At 22.1% G+C, this 24,681-nt stretch overlaps 8 protein-coding genes across 8 annotated transcripts; 5 read left to right on the top strand and 3 right to left on the bottom strand.

Annotated features, from left to right (window-relative positions):
• Positions 1-1,609: 1,609 nt before the first annotated feature.
• On the top strand, positions 1,610-2,869 carry PBANKA_0930900 (ubiquitin carboxyl-terminal hydrolase UCH54, putative; the record flags this gene model as incomplete). The annotated part of the gene is made up of 1 exon (XM_034564910.1): positions 1,610-2,869. One exon carries the CDS (start codon positions 1,610-1,612, stop codon positions 2,867-2,869), a length of 1,260 nt encoding a protein of 419 aa, XP_034421659.1.
• Positions 2,870-3,686: 817 nt separating this feature from the next.
• PBANKA_0930800 (conserved Plasmodium protein, unknown function) lies at positions 3,687-8,444 on the top strand (the record flags this gene model as incomplete). The annotated part of the gene is made up of 1 exon (XM_034564909.1): positions 3,687-8,444. One exon carries the CDS (start codon positions 3,687-3,689, stop codon positions 8,442-8,444), a length of 4,758 nt encoding a protein of 1,585 aa, XP_034421658.1.
• A 1,169-nt stretch (positions 8,445-9,613) lies between these two features.
• On the top strand, positions 9,614-10,000 carry PBANKA_0930700 (conserved protein, unknown function; the record flags this gene model as incomplete). Its single annotated transcript, XM_034564907.1, has 1 exon — positions 9,614-10,000. One exon carries the CDS (start codon positions 9,614-9,616, stop codon positions 9,998-10,000), a length of 387 nt encoding a protein of 128 aa, XP_034421657.1.
• A 1,954-nt stretch (positions 10,001-11,954) lies between these two features.
• PBANKA_0930600 (conserved Plasmodium protein, unknown function) lies at positions 11,955-12,992 on the top strand (the record flags this gene model as incomplete). Its single annotated transcript, XM_034564906.1, has 1 exon — positions 11,955-12,992. One exon carries the CDS (start codon positions 11,955-11,957, stop codon positions 12,990-12,992), a length of 1,038 nt encoding a protein of 345 aa, XP_034421656.1.
• Positions 12,993-13,263: 271 nt separating this feature from the next.
• On the bottom strand, positions 13,264-14,913 carry PBANKA_0930500 (tyrosine--tRNA ligase, putative; the record flags this gene model as incomplete). Its single annotated transcript, XM_034564905.1, has 1 exon — positions 13,264-14,913. One exon carries the CDS (start codon positions 14,911-14,913, stop codon positions 13,264-13,266), a length of 1,650 nt encoding a protein of 549 aa, XP_034421655.1.
• A 372-nt stretch (positions 14,914-15,285) lies between these two features.
• PBANKA_0930400 (peptidyl-tRNA hydrolase ICT1, putative) lies at positions 15,286-16,477 on the top strand (the record flags this gene model as incomplete). Its single annotated transcript, XM_034564904.1, has 6 exons — positions 15,286-15,393; positions 15,487-15,563; positions 15,734-15,789; positions 15,941-16,011; positions 16,153-16,221; positions 16,397-16,477. The coding sequence occupies 6 exons, from the start codon at positions 15,286-15,288 to the stop codon at positions 16,475-16,477; spliced, it is 462 nt and encodes a 153-aa protein (XP_034421654.1).
• A 733-nt stretch (positions 16,478-17,210) lies between these two features.
• Positions 17,211-18,009, bottom strand: PBANKA_0930300 (GTP-binding nuclear protein RAN/TC4, putative; the record flags this gene model as incomplete). The annotated part of the gene is made up of 2 exons (XM_034564903.1): positions 17,211-17,737; positions 17,892-18,009. 2 exons carry the CDS (start codon positions 18,007-18,009, stop codon positions 17,211-17,213), a joined length of 645 nt encoding a protein of 214 aa, XP_034421653.1.
• A 2,681-nt stretch (positions 18,010-20,690) lies between these two features.
• Positions 20,691-23,270, bottom strand: PBANKA_0930200 (DNA mismatch repair protein MLH, putative; the record flags this gene model as incomplete). The annotated part of the gene is made up of 1 exon (XM_034564902.1): positions 20,691-23,270. One exon carries the CDS (start codon positions 23,268-23,270, stop codon positions 20,691-20,693), a length of 2,580 nt encoding a protein of 859 aa, XP_034421652.1.
• Between the last annotated feature and the right edge of the window lie 1,411 nt (positions 23,271-24,681).

Raw genomic sequence — 24,681 nt, 5'->3', positions numbered from 1 at the left:
TACACATATTAAAAAAAAAATTGCAATTAATAAAATATAAATATATACATATGCACATAGTAAATATAAAAAATATTTTTTTTTATAAAAGTTTAAGCATGTTTATCATAGACATGACCCTATTTACCATTTTTTTTTTTAATTGCTAATTAAAATTTATTTCGTAAGTACTATTTTTTTCGTTTATATCTAATAGCCGATTAATTGAAATAACCAAAAAAGAAAAGGAAAACCGAATAAATGACAAGCCTACTAATGTTCGAACTTAGTTTGGCACTATTAAAAACAATGTAATAAAATAAATCGTAATTTCTGAACAATCTTATTTCTACTTTAATTTATTTGCTCTTTCTTGTATTATCATATGGACGCATCATAAACAATTCTCCTTATTTTTTTTTAATTATTTTATTCACTTATATGTTACAGTGGTTTTAATCCCTTATCTTAAAAATATAAATATATACACAATGACATATAGAATATACCATAGTATATGATGTATCATAAACAAATCCATTATTTTAGAAATAAAAATTAATTAAAATAGTAAAATGAATCACCTTTATTTTTACAACCAAACATATACATATATATATATATATATATAGGGTTTTCAATTTCACAGTGATCAGATTATGAAAATGGAAAAGCTTTATTAAAACACATTTCACCTTTCTCTATATATGCTATATGTGTGTACTTATTTATATACTTTTAAATAATTATACTTTAATATATATCAGTTCACCTTCCCACACATGCACACACACACATCTTCCAATAAAAGCGTGTGATATACATGGATTTTATTTATTTCTTACCCGATAATGGAATGTGTGTATTTATATAGAGTCATGTTTATGTGTAAAAAGAATGTCATATTATTTTTGGCTAGTTGAGATATTTCTAAGTATTTATTTAAAATAAATAATTCATTTAAGCATATAAATTGGATATCATAATGATTGAATAATATTTTTGAGAAACTTAAAAAGAACAGATAAATGATTAGAAAAAATGTAGCACACGTATTGATACCCTTTCCTTCACACACTTATAAAATATAATATATCAATTTGGCTAATTTTATATTTTTATTAGTGTTATAATAATTATTATTATTTTATTTATTTTTTTAAATTGCTAATGATAAGGTAAAATTTCATCAAGTTTATGCTCATTTTATTTGGTGCCTACAATTTTTTTTTATATTTTTTTTTTCGTTTATTTCAGTTTTTATTGCATTGGGTTATATATTTTTTTCATTTTTTGTTTAATAGCCCTCTCATTATCTAGTACATATTTTAAACACCATTAATTTTTCTTTGTTTTAATTTTTCCTTTTAACCATATATTAATTTTAGTAAATGTAAGCCATAGATAACATATTTTATATACATCCCTATTTAAATTTTATTATTTAAAAAATTACTTGACTGAGATATTTCCCACACTGTCCTAGTACAATAATATTAATTTGATAGTGTTTTTTTCAACTTTAATTTTTTTTTTTTTTATCTTTCTTTAAAGAGAGCAACTAAGGATATAATACTATACCCTTATTTATACAATAACTAATTTTATATTTTTCCACTTTTTGAAGAAAATGCAAAGTGAAAATGATAGCATTGGGGAGTGGTGCTTAATTGAAAGTAATCCCTGCATATTTTATGAAATGTTAAAACAAATGGGAGCAAAAGATTTATCAGCTGAAGATGTGTATGATTTAGAATATTTTGATAATTATATAAATAATAAAGATGAAATAACAATTGAAAATATATTAAGCATACAGGAATACAGAAGTGAAAAAGAAAAAGAAGCAGGATTAGAATCCGAAATGGGAACAGAACCATATCAGAATGATACAGATTTAGAAAATAAGTATAATAAACTTTTACATAATTTTTCTCATGTATTTGGAATAATATTTTTATTTAATATAGGCAAAACTTATGATAGAAAAAGATATAAAGAACATAATGTCCCTGAAAATTTATTTTTTGCTAAACAAGTTATTCCAAATGCATGTGCAACGCAAGCTATATTGTCCATTATATTTAACAAAAATATAAAATTAAATGAAAATATAGAAAATATAAAAACATTTAGCACAAATTTTGATAGTACTATGAAAGGATTAACATTATCTAATTGTAATTTTTTGCGAAATATTCATAATTCTTTTAAAACTCCGATATATATAGAAAATGATGATTTATATCACGACACAAAAAAAGAATCAAATTCTTTCCATTTTGTATCATATATCGAATTTGAAAAAAATGTATATTTATTAGATGGTTTGCAAGAAGGACCGATATTAATTACAGATAAAAATTATGATGAAAAAAAAAAGTTGGATAATAATTGGATAAATATAGCACGGAATCATATAAAAAAAGACATAGATATTATGAACAACTCTGAAGAAGATACAGAAAACAGATTTAACATTTTGACAATAATAAAGGATAAACAATGTATAATCGAAGAATATATAAATATACATAGAATATTAAAACAAAGAACAAATATTAAGCTCGTAAGTTTAGGAGAAAATATAGAATTAAATGATGAAATAAATGAAGATGATTATTCTTTTTCTAATAAAATACCTAGTATTGATAAACTCACATCTGATATTGAGAAATTACATAATATTTCAAAAAAATCATCAATTGAAATTAATTATTTAGAAAAACTTTTGACCAAAGAAATAGAACTTAAAGCTTCTTGGGATAAAGAACGAACTTTTAAATTTTTTAATTTTTATCCATTCATAATATCCTCCATAAATTTAATGGCTAAACATAAAATCTTGAAACCATCCTATGAAAAAGAAAAGCAAAAACGAAACATTTAAAAGTCGAACCTCATGAATTGCTAAATGTATAACATTCCATATATTATGGATATATTTAAATTTATAAGCTTACAACATTTATGCCAAAATATTTAGAAACAAAAGGAACGCAATCGTACGTATTTTTCGGTTTTTTTGATATTTTTTTGTTTTTCCGTCCTTTATTAATTATATGTAAATCGGATATTATAAACATTTATTTTGTTATAATTAACAATAACTTTCTTCCATTTTTGTGTCTACACATATGTGTACTTTTTTTAATGTGTATATAAAAGGTATGTAATAATAATAATTTAATTATATTGCATATATACATTCGTGAAAATTTATGCATATATTAAAGATGAACTGTTATTTCGCAAACTCGATAAAGGACGCACAGTAGATATTAAATCGGTACAAAATATAAATTAATGAAAAAAATTTTAAATTAAAAAGAGGAATACATACTTGGTAATAGAATTCTTAAAATTTTTTTGTCGATATATACTTTTCTAAAGTCAAATCATATCAATATGAAAAGAAAAATATTGGTTTGTGTGTATTTAATTAATTCATTTTAATTCACATTCCCATTGAGTATATATATATATATATTTTAAAGAGAAAAAAAGGAATTATCAATCTTAGGTTTCCAATATTTATTTTCCTTTAAATATACAGGATTTAAGATGAAAACAAATTAATATTATATATGGCATTCTATAAACAATAGGAATAAATAATTAACCTTTAATATTCATGAAATCCTCATAAATATTAAAAATAGACTTTCATATAGACAGATAACAAATCATATAAAGGGGAAAAAAAAATGGATGAAAACATTATTACAGATATTAAAAAAAAAAAAAAAAAAAAAAAATATATTGATAATGATATAGATAAGAAAAAATTATATTACATTAGTTTTATTTGTGAAGAAGATGATATAAATTTTTTTTGTAATTTTGCTGAGAAATATGAACAAGATGTTTTAGGAATAGAACCCATTGCCAATTTAAAAAATAATAATAGCTCTAGTGGTGTAATAAATTTAAACATCGATAAAAAAGACAGTACATTTACATTTGATATTCTGAATAAAATTTATTTACAAAAATCATACTTAGATAATCTTATAGAAAATGAGGATATTAAAAAGGATACAAATTCTCAATCTTTTTGCTCTTACATATATAGTAAATTTTTTTTGCAATATTGTAAAATTTTATATAATTGTCATTATAAAAGTAAAGAAAATTATAATTTTAAAAATAAGTTGGGAATGGAAGTATATTTTTTTACTAGAATTAACAAAAAGCGAATAAAGTTTAGAACTAAGAAAAAAAAAAAAACACAAAAATGTAGAATCGATAATTGTTATGATAAAAATAAATGCCTATGCTGTCTGGAAATCGGAAACAAAAATGCAAATGATAAATATCAAAATTATGAACCGGCTAATTATAATGAAAATAAATTAAACAAAATAAATAACAATTTTATATTGTCTCCTTATATTGCATATACACCATTAGAGCATTCTGTACTCGAATATTATATGCCAAACAAGAAAACATATAATATTAATTTTTTAAAACAAAATGAATTAAATATTGAAAAAAGTCAAAATACAAATATTTATGGAGATTTTAATATATGTGATATTTTGTTAAATAGTGAAGAAAACTGTGATGTCAAAGAGAAAAAAAAAAATTGTGAAATTGGCAAATCTTTGAAAAAGCAAAGAAGCTTTTATGCAGTAAAAAGGGACGAACAAATTCCCTTAAAAAAGACTATAGATGGCAATAAAATAATAAAAAATAAAATTCGAAAAACAAACAAAGCAGCAAAAACAAACGATACAATGAGCAAACCATGTGATTCTTCTTTCTTCTTCGGTCAATATACATCGAGTGATGAAAGTTACGTTTCTTTTTCAAATTTTTTACCCAATAATAATAATTTTGTGAAAAATAAAAACAAATTCAAGGATACAAATATGAAAGATAATTGCTTGTTGGATGAAAATGACGGGATGCTCATTTTTTCTCATATAATAGACTTATGCAAGCAAAATAAAATATTTTCTTTTAAAAAAAATAAATGTCCAGAAAATTGGAAAAATGAACATAGAAAAAAAAAACAAAAATCAAAAAAAAAAAATTTGGAAAATGCAAATTCTTGTAAATTTTATGAAATTCCTTCTGAAAAAATTAGTGAGAAACTATACAAAAAAAAAATCCCCTCTTCTCAATATGAAGACAATTTATATGGGCTTACAAAAAATATAGACAAAACCATAAAAAAAAATGAATTTGAAGATAAAAACCCCAATTTATTATCACATTATCATAAAAAAAGGAGTTTCAGTACATACTCTTTAGATAATTATAAAGAAAATGGAATATTATCCCCAAAAAATAAAATGTATAAAAATTTGGTCTATAAAAATAACATTGAATTAAATATACAACGGAATATTATGAACAAGAAAAATATAAAAATATATAAAGACCTAAAATTAGAAAGAGAAAAAAAAAATACAAAAATGCAAATAAAAGAAAATCAGGAAATGAATATGCATTATTATGAACATTTTTTGAAAATGAAACAAAAAAATGAACAAAATTTGCTTAAAAATCAAATTTTAAAAGGATTAAAAAATCAAACTAAATATGATCCATCTCATTTAGAAGAAATTACCAGCAAAAAATTAATTCATATGAAAAGTGTAGAATTAAATGGAAAGGAATATGTTCCTAATTTAGATTTATACAAACGTGACAAAATAAAACAAAGTCAATGCAACTTAAATAGTGTAGACACCATGTGTGATCAAGCAAAACGCTATGTTGTTATTTCATTAAAATTGTCTACTATTCTTTCTCATAAATTTTGTTCTTTATATATATGCGAAAAATATGAATCAATAATAGAGCATTATAAATATCATTACATATATATAGATTTTTATTTAACCTATATATATTTAAAAGCATTGATAAAATTAAATAAATATAATGATTGCTTAAAATGTATTTTTGGAATTAATCGTCAACAACTGGATCCATTAAATAAATGTATTCTTTATTTTTTTTTGGGTACATGTTATGAAAAGTTATATAAATATAAGTTAAGTACATCAGAATATTCAAAGGTAGTTATTCATGGAGTTAGTATAAATAAAAATAAACATAATATGCCTCCAAAAATTTTAATAGAAGAAAAAAAGGAGTATAAAAATTATAGTTTTGAAATTTATCCATTCTTACTTATTTGTCTAGATAAGTTAATAGGTACTTATCAATTAAATACTTACGAAGAAAATAGTTTGTTAAAATATTTTAAAAACAATTATATTATTTACAATCTTATAAATTTTTATACAACCAAAATAAAAAATAAAATTAACATAAAATATGACGAAATTAATAATTGCATGAATGCAAAAAATGAAATTAATTTTAATGAATATATTATGCCTTATGGAGATATGCCTACAAAAATGAGACATATAAATATGAGAAACCCAAACCCATGCAATTTTAAAAATACATATCGAATTAATATGGTGCCAAACCGAGCAAGCAACCAAGAAAATAAAAGTATCGGTAACGGTAATAATATAGGAGATAAAAATTATTTTCACTTTTTTAATATGAAAAATGTTACAAATAACAGGACACATACTAATAGTAGCACTCATAGCTGTGTGCGAGAAAAAAGAAACTATTGGGAAAAAAATAGTGATATTACACATAATTACAACGAACATACGTGGGAAGAAAAAAAGAAACAAAAGAACAAATTTCCACATAATAATAACATTTTCGATGTTTCGTATGAACAAGCCAGAACAATTAAGCAAAAAAAAAAAAAAAAAAACAATGAGCTAGCTAAAAATATATATGTTAATTTGAGCAACATTTCATATGTTGCTAAAAACGACAGTGATTATTTTAATTATAAAGAAATAATAGATAATAACGAATATAGTTGTTTATATGGTGAAAATAATACAAGAAAAAATATTATAAAAAAACTTATTTTAGTTTTCGATAAAATTATATCAAAAAATTACACACACCATCATTTGGACATAAATTATGATGATCTGTTTTTTTATATCCTACATGGATTTTTTCAAATATATTGTAAAAATATATTAAACTTACTTGAAAATTTTGCACACACAAATTTTTTAAATCAAAATATTTATAATTTTATAAGAAAGTTAGGCCTACAACTTAAATTAGTTAATGTGTACATTGAAAATCCATATGCAATAAAAAAAGATAAAATGATTGATCATACTGATATATTTTATAAAAATCAGAATAAATATAATTTATATAAATGTAGAAATGCTTTACATATAGATACAATAACATTGGAAGAATTCATATGCATAAATACGTTTTGTTTGAAAAAACATGATTTTGTTAACTCATATTATATTAGTAAATATATATTAAAAAAAGAAAAGGCATATGATAATGAGGAGGTTATTATATTATATATAACTTCTCTTATAAATATACCAGACATAATTATAAGTAAGAAAAATAAAATAAAAGAATTATTACTTTTATTTCATGAGAAAATTAATTATATTAAAAAAACAAATAAATTATATTATTTTAAGCCATCCAATTATATATATATATGTGATTACTTAGACTATTTTATATATGGAATAATTTATTTTTTAAAAAACGATTTTAGAAGATCTTCTAAATATTTTAATAAATGTATAAGCATAAAAAAAAAATTTTATTTATGCTATGTTTATTTGCTTAAAATAGCTTTAACAAATAATACATTAATTGGACAGGATAAAAAGTTAATTTTTTTTACATGTTTTAAATTAAGAGCTTATAATGTTCAACCTTATTTAATATATTTTGCTCATACTATAAAAAAAATACACCAAGATATAAATAATAATAAAAATATAAGTATTGGTAATGATAAGAATAATGAAATAAAATTGCATTTCGCTACTCGTCATTTGGAAGAAAATTTTTCTAAAGCAATAAATTTAGACAATGATAATATTTTTTTATATAATGAATTATTTGTTTATTCTTTTTTAAAAAATGATTTTTCTCAATGTGAAACTATTATGAATAAATATTTTCATCCTGAAAATTTGTATTATAAATCATCAAAAATTATATTTTCGGCATCTTTTATTTTATATAATTCGAGTATTTACAATTATATATGTGCAAAAAAAATGACTATATCAGAAAAATACTTAATAAAAATCTTAAATGCCAATCCATTTGATATCAAATCATTAAATTTGCTAACACATATTTTGTTTACAAAAAAAGACATGTATTGGATATATTTTTTTGATTATTCAATGTATTTAGAAAATATTTTATATTCAAAAAAAATAATTTCTTATAAATCATATATGTGTGATGCATTTTTTAACAAGCTTAAACAAATGCAAGATATTCATTGTTTCATAGCTTACTATAAAATATTAAAAAACATTAAGCAATTTTATAAAATTTTTAAAAATTATATTAAAACACGATCCTTTATGCACATCCCCAATTTTAATAGCAACTAAGACATGACTTTATTCACTTCCCCGTTAGATGTTTCATGTTTTAAGTAGTGAAATATGTATATATTATATATATTTTTGTATTTGTGGATTTAATATATATTTTTTTTAATTTATCATATTAACTAACTATACCTTGTGCATAATTTTTGTATATCCATGCAAGTGTTGGCAATACATATACAAGAACGTTTAGTCTTATAAATATTGTAATACTTGCATTCGCTTTTAAGCCTAGATATTCAATTATACAATATATATATATATTTTTAAATAGGAAAATTCTTTGTGAAGGTTAAAAGGACTGATTTATTTTTTTCATATATCCTTTTCGTGGGAAATAATAATTAAAATGTATAATGTATAGGAACTTAAATTTATATTTTATAAAATATAACTTGTATTAAATGTTAGCATAAAAAATAATTCTAAAATATGCTCATTTTATTAACCAAAAAAAGGTAGAAAAAAAGGAAATAAAATTGTGTTATTATTACTATATTTTTTTCGTTTATTTATTCCGTTTTATTATTATATTTTTATTTGATTTTTCCCATTTTTTTGAAACTTAATTAAGTGTCATATATAATTAATAAGCAAGCCTGTATATGGGTAAAAGGGTAAACACGCATGTTTTTTTTACGAATAAAAACAAAATATTATCGATATGATAATAATAATAATATTTACATATGTATATTTCCAAAAATAAATAAATAGTTATATTATTATTAGCACAAGATTAAGCCCCCAATTTTTTATACTTTGCCCAACTAACTGTATATATATATAATATTTTATAGAGGATATATTTGCCTACTTTATTAATACACTATATATTTTTCGAAAAAAAAATGCAAAATAAATAATTCGTTTTTTACGTAATTAGTATTAAAAAAAATATGCTAATATTATTTTAAGTTTTTTCTTTATTATTATTATTTACATAATATATTATTCTTAATAAATTCCGAATAAATAAAACAAATTAATTAGCAAATAAGAAATAAACAAACATATTTATACAAATAAGCTATATAGTTAACAAATATATAAATTTACAATTATCCACAGTTATATTATTATTATAGATAGTATTTTTATACCATTTATAATTGAATTATAATTTGAATAACTAAAACAATATATATATTTTTTTTATTATATAAAAAATGATTTGCTTTATAGTTAAATTATTGATTTTTATAGTGGCTTATGTAGTTCCTAGTGGAATGGCATTTCATGGAATGAAGAATAAGAGATATGATATGGTAGAATATTATTTAAAATATATATATTTTTTCGTTGTATTTGAGCATTTAATAACACCAACATTCGGAAGATTTATTTCGGGAATAAACTGTTTTATTTGGGGAATAATACACTTATCACTTTATGTTGTTTTAATTATTCCCAAATTTAATTATTTAAATAATATTTATGAAAAAGTAGCTAAAATAAATGGTGATAATAATATTAGTTTTTATTTCAACAATTATATTATTTCCCCCTTAAATATGAAAGCTAATGCAATTATAAAAAAATTAAAGACATTATAAAAATAAACATATATGTATAAATATACTATTATCTGTAGATATACAAATAACCAATTATATTGTATGTGCACAAGTATATCTCTGTTTTTGTATGTTTATTTTTTGGTTGGTTTGATGTTTACTTATTTATAAATAAAAGGAAGGGCCCATGTAAACTTTTTCAGAATATTTTTTTTTCAAAATAAAATTTGATAATATCTAAATAAATATAAATATTCAGACAAATATAAATTAATATAAATTTATAGAAAAATGCTGGACAAAAAAAAAGAAGGAATGATAATTTTATAGGATGAGAGAATATATCAGATATGAAGAATATAAAAGGAAAAAACCGATAAATTATTAATATTATCAATATACCATAATATTTATATATACTGATTAATACATATATTTGTCATTTACAAAAAGGCCATTTTATAAACAGAATATATATCTATATAATAAACTACACGACCTATCAAAAAAAAAACAATGTACATATATTAGTAGAATAATACAATGTAATTTATATATTGTCACATACCATTCCATACATATTTATCTACATTTTGATTTATTATGTGTATATATTTATTGTATTTTTTTTTTAAAAAACATAAAAAATGTTATTTATATGCCCATATTTTTATATTACCTTCATTTTTCAAAATATTACCGCATATATACATGTTTTTTTATTTTTCTAAGAACACTTTCTAATTCCAGTAAACAAATTAAGATTGTAGCTTATGTTTATAATTTATCTACTCTCGAAACGGGAAATAATATGTACATATACATATGAGAACGTCAAATTACAACGGGAAAAATGTGAAAAATAATTCTTGATTAAATATTGGGTATATTGAAATAGACATAACAATTAGGATTGTGAAATAAATTATAATGATTACATTTGCAAACTATTAATAAAAGTATTATTACCATCTTTTTCGATATCTTTTCATTTAACTTTTTTTTTATATTTAATAAAATTTAAACTAATAGTCCTGTTCATAATTTTTTCTATTTATTATAAAATATGTATATATATATACATATGTATACTCTTTTGGAGCTATATTGTATGACATATTGAAAAATATTAGATATAACGGTGTAGATATATAGTCATGTTCAATAGTGGAAGTAGGTTGTATAAAATTTATAATTTATGAACGCTTGTATACATGCAGTATGGTGCATACACATTTATATGCAGATCATATATATAGAAAATTGTTATGCAAAATAAAGGGGATTGAAAATATAATAATATTTTGCCTATACATAATATATATGCGCGTATATATTATTTTTTCTCTTTTAATGTGAACAACATAAAATGTTTTCAGATATATATGTCTATTGAATGGATGCAAACAAAAAAAATTCTTTATCTGAACTAGCTACAAGTATGTATAATTATTTTTTGTATTTATGTAGGAAAAAATATATACACTTATTACATATTTTTATAAAAAAATATCACTTACAAAAAAAAGGTTATTTATCTTGGTTATACTTGTGTGTTGGAATTTCCATTGTAATACATATTTTTTCGGTTTTTTCGCTATTTTAAACGTTAATAATTTTTAGGCAATATAAAGATTATATTTTATAAGAAAAAACCAACTCTCTAAATGTTTGTATAATATATATATGCTGCTAATAATATATGGTCATGATATTTATGTGTGTACATGTATATATGTATATAGAGAAATAATTAAGGAAAAGGAATATATAAATGCAATTATACGTTTTTTTTTAGTTTTCTATTTATGGTATTTTCATATGTTTACTAATACAAATATATTAGACATTTTGACATTATTCAAAAGTATATCAAAATCGGAGGGAAGAAACACAAACACTATATATTTATACATTATATAAACAAAAGTTACAAAACATGATATATATAATAATTTTTTTTAAAATATAGATAATCAAAATAGTTAAAAATATGTATAAAATAAAGAGAAGAAGCAATGATAGCTTTAACGATTCAAAGGCAAAAACCCCCGACCTTAATTATAGACATTGGGAAAATACCGACATAAACATGTATGAAAATAATTCAGAGAATAATAATAAACACGATTTTTACAAAAAGCATAGTCACAATATTTCTACCAGTGATGATAACAATGATAAAGTTCCAAATTTTGGGAATAATAAAAATATTTCGAATTTAAATGGATCTCATAATTCGAGTAGGTTAAATAAAATGAAAAAATATAAAAATAAAAAGCATAAAACACTAAACCCTAATTATATGGATATAACTAATAAAAGAAATAATATAGACTTAGAATCATATATGATTAAAGGGAAAAAAAAAAACGATTCTTTGAATAATAATATAATAAAAAATTCAAATATAGAATTAAATAATAAATTAAATCCAGCATTAACATTAGTAGCATCTAAAGCAGTCAATGGTTTATTGGATGGTGTTCATAAACATATGCAAGGCCCTTTTGCTTTGAGTTCAGATCCTAATGGAAATTCTCCTTTAGCTCCACAAATTCTAACTCCAAATTTATATCCAAATATACCTAATCCTTTTAATTTAAATAATGGCATTCCCCAACCTACTGCCCCGCCAATAACTATTCCCGCACCTTCACCTCAAAATTCATCACAAAATGTGCCTCAATCTATACCAAGTCAATCACAACTTCTTCCTAATAATTCTCCAAATAATATCGTTTCTACATCTGGGCAAGGAAATAATTCACCTAACATGCCAATGCCTGCTACTCAATTAACTTACCAACAATCTGATAATTTTCCAAATCTTATGTCTGCAAATCAAATAGCTCAAAACCCTGCTTTTAATATTCATCCTACAGCAACTAACCTTCGAGACAATCCTGGAAATGTAAATTATAATGAGGTTGTAACTATAACAATTGGAATAGTTATTTGTCTTTTTCTTTTTTGTTTTATTTTTGGGTGTTTAACAAAAATGTGCAAACCGGCCAAAAGGAGACGATAACACATCATCATTAAATTTGTCAGTTTTAAATATCAAAAAGTAAAACAAACAAAGCAAAGAAAACTGTTTAATTTTGAAAAACCAATGCAGCTTTCAGGGTTTTTACATGTGTGCATATTTAAAGAGAGCAAAAAAAGAAGAGCAAAAAAAGAAGAGCAAAATTACAAAAAAATTAAAATTGAAGTATGTTGAAAGCATTTAGCTTCCAAATAGTTCCGACATATACCCCATCTCTTTTCTTTATCGAATTTAATCATTTTTTAGATTTTTCTTAATCGGATTTAGCTATTATAGAATAGGATGATTTTTTTCCAAGTCTAAGAAGTACATAATAATAATTATCATTTTTTGTTTTTAAGAAATCCATAATGTTTAATATATATTTAGGATTTGTTATTAATTTTGTATTGATATATATACAATTTTGATTTATCTTTTCTTTCGCTTCCTTATTTGTCATAGCAATTTGAAAAAGTTTCAAGACGTCTGTAATGTTAATTTTATTTTGTTTGATTAAATTTATATTAATTTGATTATATGGTAATATTTTTAACTCTTGTAAATTTTCAATTTCATTAAACTTATTATTTTTAATTATTTTATTTATTTTATGAATTTTATCAACAACACATTTTCCATAAATGGTATTTGTGATATGATCTGCCATTTTTTTTTTAACAGAATTTATTATATTGTCATATGAAGAAGCAATAATATTTTTCGGATTCTCATTATTTGAATTTTTTAATTCTTCATCTAAATTTATATTTAAATTAGTTAACATATCTATATATGATTGAACCTTTTGATCTTCTACATTTCGCAAAAAGTTCCAGAAAAGATAAGGAGATGTATATTCTTTGTCAATCCATATAGGTAACTTTTTATTTTCTTGAAATAACGATTTACTAAATTTAATATTATTTTTATATAATAGTAGATTTGTTGTTAATCCATATAATTGTTGATTGTAAATATTTTGACAAAGCTCAATACCTGACTGTATATTACCCCATTGATCAGACCCACCTATTTGTATATAAGTTTTATACTTCTTAAATAGATGTAAAAAATCATAAGATTGTAAAGATATATAATTTAAATCTTTTAATGTCAAATTTTTATTTTGATATTTTTTTATTACACTTTCTTTTCTAAGTAATTTATTAATTCCAAAATGTTCACCATATTTTAAAAAATCAATTACATTCATTTTATCATACCATATATTATTTTTTAAAATTCGTAAATTTCCTTTCCCACTACATTTATATATTATTTCGTCTTTTGAAAGTAAATCTGTTTTTCTACAAATATCTTGAAATGATATTTGATTTAAGTTTATCCCACACAATTCCTTCATATGCAAATCTTTTTCATTAAAATCAGAGTTATCATTATTAAGAATAAAATCAATTATACTTTCTTTTATACTTTGTTCATTTTGACAAATTTCAGCATTTAATGTTTCTTTTCTTTCATTTAATTGAAAAGAAGGATCACCGATTTGAGTTGTACTATTTCCAAGTAATATTATAACATCTGTTTTGTAACTTCTTAATATTTCTAATGTCTTTAATTGTGTTAAACTTCCTATATGTAGATATTTACAATTTAAATCTATGCCAATATATACTGATTTTTTTTTTTCGTTTTCATGCTCATTTTCATATAATATTTTATCTATATTTTTTAAATCACTGATATAATTAATTAATTTTCTTTCATATAATTTTTTTAAAGCATTAGATTTTATTTTATATTCACATATTTTTTCTTTCACAATACTTTTATTTATATTCTGACTATTTGCATTATTACACTTAATGATAGAACTTCTTTTGTAGCATTGTATCTCCACATTCTTGTTAAATAGCAATATCCCCAACCCTAATATTAATAATTTGTTTATTTTCATCATACATTTCTCCCATTTTATTTTTTAATTATCTAATATTATACATATTTTAGTTGTATATTCTGCATTCTTTATTTGTTTTGTTTTGTTTTGTTTTGTTCGCTTTTTTTTTTCGCTTTTTTTTTGCCTTTTTTTTTTGCTTTTTTTTTTTTGGAGGGCTCATCCCCACATTTTTATCCGTCACCTTTTCGATTGGATCTTTTACATACTTTATTTACTTTATTTTTTTCCGAGTAAAAATTGGTCAGAATTATGTGAGTTTTTTTCCCATTTGTTTCAATTTTTTCGCTTTAAGCCTCCAAATTCACATAAAAATTCTAAGGATATATAATTGTAAAAATATAAAGCACAAATGAATTAATTTTTTTATAAATAATGCTTAGATTTAGCATAAAAAAATTATTATCTTTTCAAATTCCCATAAATCAAATTCAAAAAATCACAACACGCTCATCAGGGCCAGGAGGGCAAAGTGTCAACAAGGTTATACACACTAAATAATTTTTAATAGTTTTTAAAAATAAGAATAATTAAATATTTATTTTATAAATCTGTTTGTATTTTTTTGGTTTAAAGGCTGAAACAAAAGTGCAACTTCGTTTTAATGTCGATAAGGCAGAATGGATTCCACTTAATGTTAAAAATAATTTGAAGTAAAAACTATTTTATATATGCACACGTATACAAACCCTGGCAACTGCATTGACTTTTTCAAACTAACAACATTGTTGTGTATGCATTTTAGTTTGTTTTTCAATTTTTGTTTTTTATTCATGCCTTTTGAAATTAACGTATTTTTCACCTATTTATTTATAACCTTTAGGAAAATCTTTAAAAATAAACTGAGCAAAACGAATGATCTTATTATAGAATGTGAAGGTTTGAATTATACAATTTTAAAGAAACAAATAAAAAAAAAATATAACTTGAGTGTAAATTTTTTATGTGTTTGCACACTGACGAAATATTTTTAAGTTCCTATTCCCAATATATATCAACTCATTCCGTTTACAATTTTTTTTTAAAATAGAAACTTCTTCGCAAATGTCTAACTATAAAATATGTTTTGATAAATTAACAAAAATTCTTGAAGAAGCAGAGGTAGACATTTAAACATTTTAATAAAATGAAAAAAAAAAATTTCTTTTAAATATATTTTTTCTCTCTATATATATATAAAGATATTACCGTATGTCCCTTATGCTCATATATAATATATTTTTCTTTTTAATTATATTTTAGAATTATAAAGAAAAAGTGAAATATACCAACATTAAAGAATTTATTCATTTGATTAAAACAGATGATCAGGTAATTATTTGAAAAATGCACACACATATTCTACATATCTATGATCAGTCAGTTATTTTATTCAATCTATTTTATTTGTGTACTATAATATACGTACTTGTATTTATCACCAACAAATTTAATACATGCATTTTTTTCGAATGATATTGTTAAAATTGTGAATGGATTGCTACAGATAAAAAAATACAAGGACAAACTAATTAATCAGAAAAAAAAAAAAAGAGAAAAAAAATTTAATAAACGGGATTATGATTGAAGTTATTTTTTATAACCTTTTAATGACAGGTTGAAAAAAAAATATAAGATTTTTTTTCAGTTTTAAAAATGTGCTTAATTGTATAATAATTTAAAGCATTTACGAATATATACATACTTACACACATATTTTGTGTTTTTTTTTGATTTACTTTAACAAATTGTTTAATTTTTTTTTAATCTATAAAAATAACTTAAATAATTAGTTAAAAATTATTTAAAATAAAAACTATTTAAAATAAAAATTATTTAAAATATACACGCGCGCATATATACTGAAACTTTGAAAAGGGTTGCATGAAAAACTATATAATTGAGCAATGGATTTATAGTAGAATTGTAATATAAAGTTTGTATATATAAATAAAAAAATATAATATGTATGCTTATATATTTAAATTATCTTGACAAGGCGTATTATATAATTCTGGATTTTCTTTGCTGCTTTTATTTATTATAAGCCCGCATTGACGTTACATATATATAAATTAGGAAGTAAATAGATAAACATAAATATATCAGTTCACTGTGTTTATATAGTCGAGTACAATTCAATTTATGTACAATGTTATAAGGCGTGTAATTTGGTTTGTATTTTATGCCTCGATTGTTTTTCCTGCTCATTTTATTTTCTTGTTTATTTGTTTATTTATTTATTTATTTCCTTATATATATTTTTTCCCATTTATCAGTACATAATTTATTTTTTTTATCTTGTCATTTTAGTAATTTACTTAATTCTCAATATCTTCTTCATCGATAGCTACCGCTGCAGCTTGTTCTAATTCTTTTTCAGCTTCTCGTACAATATTTAGATCTATTTGGAATTCAGGTGCTTTAGCATGTTCCCCGACAAAAACAAGATTTGGCTGATTTGATAATCTTCTAGCTAGCCATAAGAATGGTTTTTCAAAATTATAGTTTGATCTAGCTGATAAATCATAATATTGTAAATTTCTTTTTCTATGGAATTGAATTTGTCTTGACTTTACTTGTCTATCTTTAACATCAACTTTATTTCCAACCAAAACCATAGGAATAGTTTCACACACTCTTGTTATATCTCTATACCAATTAGGGACATTTTTATAAGTAATACGTGATGATACATCAAACATAATTATTGCACAATCACTTTTTATATAATATCCATCTCTTAACCCTCCAAATTTTTCTTGACCTGCTGTATCCCATACGTTAAATTGAGTTTTTCCAAAATTTGTCTGAAATTTTAAAGGATGTACTTCCACCCCAAGAGTTGCTATAGAAGGAAAAAAAAAAAAATTAAATGAAAGGGTGTGCAGGAAAAATAATATGTAATTGGTATGCCATATGAAGATTGCACACATAATTGCACTTTTTTATTTATGGCTTATTATTTTTATATTTTTTTTTTTTTGTATTTCTTGGCTTACGAATATATTTCTTCTCAAATTCTCCTGTCAAATGTCTCTTGACAAAAGTGGTTTTTCCAACACCACCATCACCAACTAAAATAAGTTTATATTGTGGAATAAATTCTTGATTATCCATTTTGATAATACCTAAATAAGTGGGTTAAAAAAAATGTATGTACATGCATGTAATTTTTGGACCATATAGCCATTTTATGAATTTAAAAAAAAAAAAATTGAAATTAAAACATAATGAATAAATATGTTTACACAGATCATATAGTGTGTGTTTTAGGATTTGTTTATTTCGAATATGCATATCCTTGCACGTATTAAATAAAAGTATGGATATTTTTTATTTAAACGATGTAGATATGTATAGAACATTTAAGAAATTCCACAAAGGTTTCCAAAATCAATGTACAAAATATATTATACTTTATTTTTAACTTTAAGAAAATATGCAAATTTCAAAGAAATTAAAATGACAAATTAACTGGGAGTGCAAATAATTAGATAAAAAATGTTGTTATACGTACATAAATATGTATAAAAATTTTAGTTGGTATATACATACTTACCACATTATTATATTACAACCATACACAAACATATAAATATATATAACTATGTATGTTATATTTTAAATATTATTAAGAATTCACAAAAAATATATATACATGATATATAACTAATCATACAAATATTCAAGTAATATAGTAAATAAGCTGTATAGTGAATATGAAAAAAATGATAATATATATAAATAAATAGTAAATATATATGTATATGTAAAACATATGATTCATTTTTTGTTTTTTTTTGCTTACTTTGTTATATTGTATAATATCTTAAGGATATATGTTTAAATACTTAACAAATTTATTTTATTTTCAAAGTTTATTTTTATTTTATCTTAGATAAGAATAAAAAAAAGAGAAAAATAAAATAAAAAAAAAGTAAATAAAAAATATATGGGGAATATTTGTAAAAAATATATAATATAATAAATATAACAGTAAATTAAGGATTAAATATACGAGTGGGATAAGATAAAATATTGGAGCAATGTATATGCTAAAAAAACATATATATATATACAATTACATATATATGTTAGAAATTAAGAAGAAATAAAAAAAGGAAAAAAAAATGTGACTGGATTTATTTAAAAAAAACATGTAAATATGCTAAATATATAAGCAATAATTTATTATATAATATATTTGTAAATTGTGTAGTACATATATTTTCTTCTTATTTTTTTTATTGCAAATTTTATGTATATTTATAAAAGGTTCCTTATAATAATAATATTTATGCATATGTTAAAACCCCTATGCATATACGTATATATATATATAATAATATGTAGGATCAAAACTTTGTAAATAATAATTTATATTAGGGTACTACTCATATATAGCCAATACTAACTTATTCCAAATATTATATATACCCCTCTTCTTTAAAAAGTCCAATAAAAAGATATTGCTATATTTATATACACGTAAATAAATAGGTTGTATCCATTTATTTTTTATACATATATATGCAAACAAGGGAAATAAATAGTAACATGAAATAATGAAAGCACAAAATGAACAAAAATATATAATAATAAATAAAGATTTTTAAATGCATATTATTTAAATGTATGTATGTATGTATGTATCCTATACTTATGTTAAGTTAATAATTTTTAAAAAGAATATTTTATGAAAAAAAAAAAATGCGAACCCATTTTACTACAGCATACATTCTTATTATTAGCTCTGTTTATATTTTTCCTTTTTATTTTTTTTTAATTTTATTTTGTATCATGATAATTTTTCACAAAATGGGGGGCAGTATTCCTATACGCATAAAATAAGGTATAATATAAAATCATAGACGGACAATTCTTTTGATGATACCCCATCAATTTATTATCACATTTTTTCAGTATCTAAGGTTTATTATTTTTATCTTTGAATTTTTTTAATTCAAATTATATATTGGGTCAAAAAATGTTTTTTTTTTTTTTTTTTTTACTATAAATGTGAGGCTAAGTATACAGATATGCAAATTATTTATTATATATATATAAGTACAAACATATTGTAGAAAAAAAAATGTATATTACCAAAAAGTGTGAATTGTATACACATACAAAATAATGTAGTAAAACAATATTTCTGAAAATTCTATCCAACTTTGGAGAATCAAATTATACAAATTCCAATCCTTTATCTATTATGATTTCTGTGAACTATCCAATTGATGATATTCTTAAATTTTTATATATTGTAAAAATGCATGTTTGTATATATCAAATTGAGATTTCACGTTTCTTGTTCTTTGCTAATTTAAAGCATAATTAAACAAGTAACAAAAAATTGGAAACTTTTATTTCAAAAGATAGTTTAATATTGTTAAAGTTTTGCCAATATAGCTATGCATATTGTATACATATAAGTATACACTTTTTAATAATAAAATTAATATTGACAAAAAAAAAAAAAAAAAAAAGGAGCTAATATAAAATGGTGTAATAGTTATCTCCAATTTAAATGTGTGGGCATGCATTAATATTAAAAATTTTTGTGAATAATTCATTTTGTTATATTTTTCTCTGGTTTATGAAATCCTTTTAAAGCAAACCAACAAAATGTCAATATTCCACATAAAATGGGAGTTGATATCAAATAAAATTATGTTTCATAAAACCATAAAACAGTAAAGGGTTTGTATTGCCAACTTTCGAATGGTTATCGTATAGTTATTTCAATTTGAAAAAATAAAACTTATACATATGCGGATACAAAATGACTAAGTTGACTAACATCGTTCAAAAATTTTGTACAATTGGTTGAGGGAAGTTAACTCGATTATATATCCATTGCTTGAAAATATGTTAGGTATTTTCATAGAGTTATTTAATTGGATCATGGGGAAAAAATATTTTTCAAAAACTAAGTTAATATTTTTCGAAACTGGTAAATGCTTATTAACATCTATAACTGTTTCGTCCCCAAGTATACTATCAAAATTGATATTATCATTTTGTACATTTCCCTCTACTTCATTGCCATTTTCATTATTTTGGGAGTTTTTTCCTTTTTTTTGATTGAGCAACATATCAACTTCCCGCTCTTTTATCATTTTCAATTCATCATGATATGTCCATTCTGTATCAGAAGTTAATGTGATCTTTGAATAAAAATTGGCTAGCAAATAACATATTCCATTTATGCAATTAGTCTCTTTTTCATAATCTATTTGAATAGCTAATCGTAGAAATAATAATGGTAAAAATTCTTGCCCTGGAAAATATTCACCACAACATGCTGGAAAAGTAACAATATGTCCATCTTCAATTATAATAGAAAAATAATCAGCATACATTTCTTCATAAGAATAAAATATTTGTTCTAATTCGTTACATATCCTTTCTATATTTTTATTTGCATAATTAGGGTTTTCAAAAAAACCAGAATATGAATTATTTAACCCAACTAATAAAAGATCATATAAAGGAATAGGAGGATCGAATTTAAATGGTGGAATTCTTCCTATCCTATTAAGTATAGATTGATATGTAATTTCTTTTATAATTAATGGCATTTTTATCATTAACAATTTTTCTTTATATTGTATTAAACTATGCATATTATCAACTGGACCAACATATATAGAATTTTTTAAACAATCTGTTAATTCTTTTTTTTCTTTTTCTTCACATATTTTTCTTAATTTTTTAATACTAGTAATTTCATCACATTCGGATGGGTATTTTCTATCATAGCATATGTTACTAATATGTTTATTATGACTAACATTATATAAAGCAGGTTTTGGTGGTTCTAATTGAAATACTTCATATTCATTATCTTTAAATAAAGTTATTTCTTTCTTATCTTTATCATTTTTTTTAACAAAATAATTTGTTAATGTTATTTGTTTACAATCTGTTCTTACTCGTTTTGTGTCTATTGTTTTTTTTACTCCACTTTTATTTTCGCTAATAAAATTATTCTCATTTTTATCATCTATATAATTATTATTATTATCATTTTGTTTCTCTTTTTTTATGTCTATTTTTCCAGTGCTTAAATCAAATTTTGTTTGCATTAGATTAACTGTTGGGGCATTATAACTTCTCATATTATTTATCTTTTTTAATATTTCTTCAATTTTTTTAGATATTAATGTAGCAATTTCATCTTGATATAAAAAATGAACTTCCTTCTTAGTTGGATGGACATTAATATCAACAATATCATATTTTAATCGGAGAGCTAAATAAACCCATGGATAATTTCCTTTTCCCAAAAAATTATTATATTGATTTTCACAAGCTCTTTTTAATATATTTGATTCTACTAATCGATCATTTATAAAAAATATATATGAACTTTTTTTCGAATTATAGGACGGCCCACTTATTAATCCATAGCATTTAAAAAAAGTTGGAATTTTTTCATTTACAAAAATTGGAATTAATTCTTTTGAAACATTCCTACCATATATTTTTTGTATAATTGTTTTTGTATTATTAAGATATTTTTCATGGTTTTTATCTAACTCTTTTTCTTCTTCTAATATTTTTTGTTCAAACTCAGAATATCCCTTTTCATTCATTTTTCCGAAATTTACTTGATCCTTTTCGTCGTTGTCTATTCCAGAAATAACATCATTAAAATCTTCTTTTATTTTATTCTTTATAACATAAATTCCTCCTATCCCTCCAATTCCTTTACCAGCATTATACGTACTCAAATCAACGACGTTGCTAAGCCATTTTTTACATGTAAATGTAACATGTGGGTAGTGTATTGAATATTTTTGTAAAACATCTAAACATTTATTATATTCATCATTGTGATTTAAAGTTTTTAATCGTGTTTTCATATTATAAAATAAATCATCAAATCGGATTATCGTTCCATCTTTTCCTGAACAAGCAGTTGGCTCTTTTTGTGTTGGTTTACCATCTTTATATGTACATGTATAACAAGATGAAGATTTTCTTTTTTTTGTAGTAATTGTTAAATAAGAAACATGCGAAATAGAAGCTAATGCTTCACCTCTAAATCCAAAAGTTTTGATACTTCTTATATCTTTATGACTGCTAATTTTACTTGTTGTAAATCTTTCACATACTATATATAAATCGTCTTTATGTATACCATCTCCATCATCTATTATTTGAACTGATTTTAATCCACCTTTATTTAATTGCACACTTATATTTGTTGAATTTGCATCTAAACTATTTTCAACTAATTCTTTTAATGCATTACATGGTCTAATTATAACTTCCCCTGCTGCTATTCTATTAATATCTTCTTTGGAAAGTTTTATTATTCTTCTTTCATTTTCCTCACTATTAATTTTATTATTTTTCATATCACTCATTTTGTGAAAAACAACATTTGGAAAATAATAATTTTAACCAGTTATATATACTGATTCGTTACTTTTCTCACATCCAATCTTATGATCCACGTGAACTAATTAAAAATGTAAAAAAAGTGAAAAATGAAAAAAGCGGCATTAGAAATCGATGTAACTGTTTGCAAAAATTATATGATCAAACTTGTATATAATATATATTATCCCTTTTTTTGAATATTTATACTTCCTTTCATCAAATGCAAGTTTTACAATTTGATGCAAAATGGGAAATCAATTATGTACTTAGACATGAACTTTCTATATTTTTATATAAAATATTTATACTTATGTAGTATGTATACTGCTTAAATGAGAAAAATAAGAGTTTTTTGATTTGCATATTCATTATTTCATGTGTTTTTCACAAAATTTTTGTTTATTTTCACTTATATGTTTCACAAATTCATACTCATTATGTTCAAAAAAATAAATATTTTTCATAATATTTTCAATGAGTAATATATCATTATTTTTTATTCCACACATGCACATTATATGTGTATCATATCGCTTTTTCTATCGCTCCCTATATAATACATGTATTTAACAAACTATATTAAAATTTAAAAAGTGAAAAAAGAGATGAATTTTGTTAAAAATGTAAACATCCCAAATTACATTTTTTTTTTTTTTTTTTTTTACATAAATGCATATCAAAAAAAATGAGTATACATAATATCCATATATAAAGTTAATATGCATTTTTTTCAGTATGCAAAAATTTGCATAAGTTATTATAATATTTTTTTTAGTATGGAAATATTCTTAGTTAAATCCATTCAATTCGTTTGATTTTATTATTTGTATTATATATATAATATATTTATGCATATATTGTGTAATGACGAATAATACGCTAAGCGTATAAACACATTAAAAGTTAACCATATAATGTGGTATAAATTCTGAAAACATTTGATTTTTTTGTTAATTTTTATCCAATTCAATTTTTATAAAATTTTCGTCTACGCTTATTTTTTTGTATATGTAAAGGATTGATATGATTCAAATTTTTGTACATTTTTTTGTATAGATATATATGGATACGATGTCTCTGTGTGTTGTCTGCCCTTTGTGATAATAAAACGTATAGGAAATATATAATTTAGGATAGCAAAACAGGCATACATATATTTGTTATGGTATTTATTTTATCATAATGTTTTTTTTCGTCTTTTATTCATGCAGTTATTTATACCGCTATTTTTAATTATACGTTTGAACAAAATAAAAACAAGATAGGCCAAGTGGCTTTCTTCAAGGTTGTATTTTTTTTTATAATTTTTTTTCCAATAATAAATTTATTAAAATGCAATGACATAATAATCAGACTGTCTGTACAGGTAAAACTAATTTGAATATATGCAGCCCA

The sequence above is a fragment of the Plasmodium berghei genome (genome assembly GCF_900002375.2).
Source record: "Plasmodium berghei ANKA genome assembly, chromosome: 9".
Lineage (NCBI taxonomy): Eukaryota > Apicomplexa > Aconoidasida > Haemosporida > Plasmodiidae > Plasmodium > Plasmodium berghei.
This window is presented reverse-complemented; position numbering and strand designations above follow the sequence as displayed.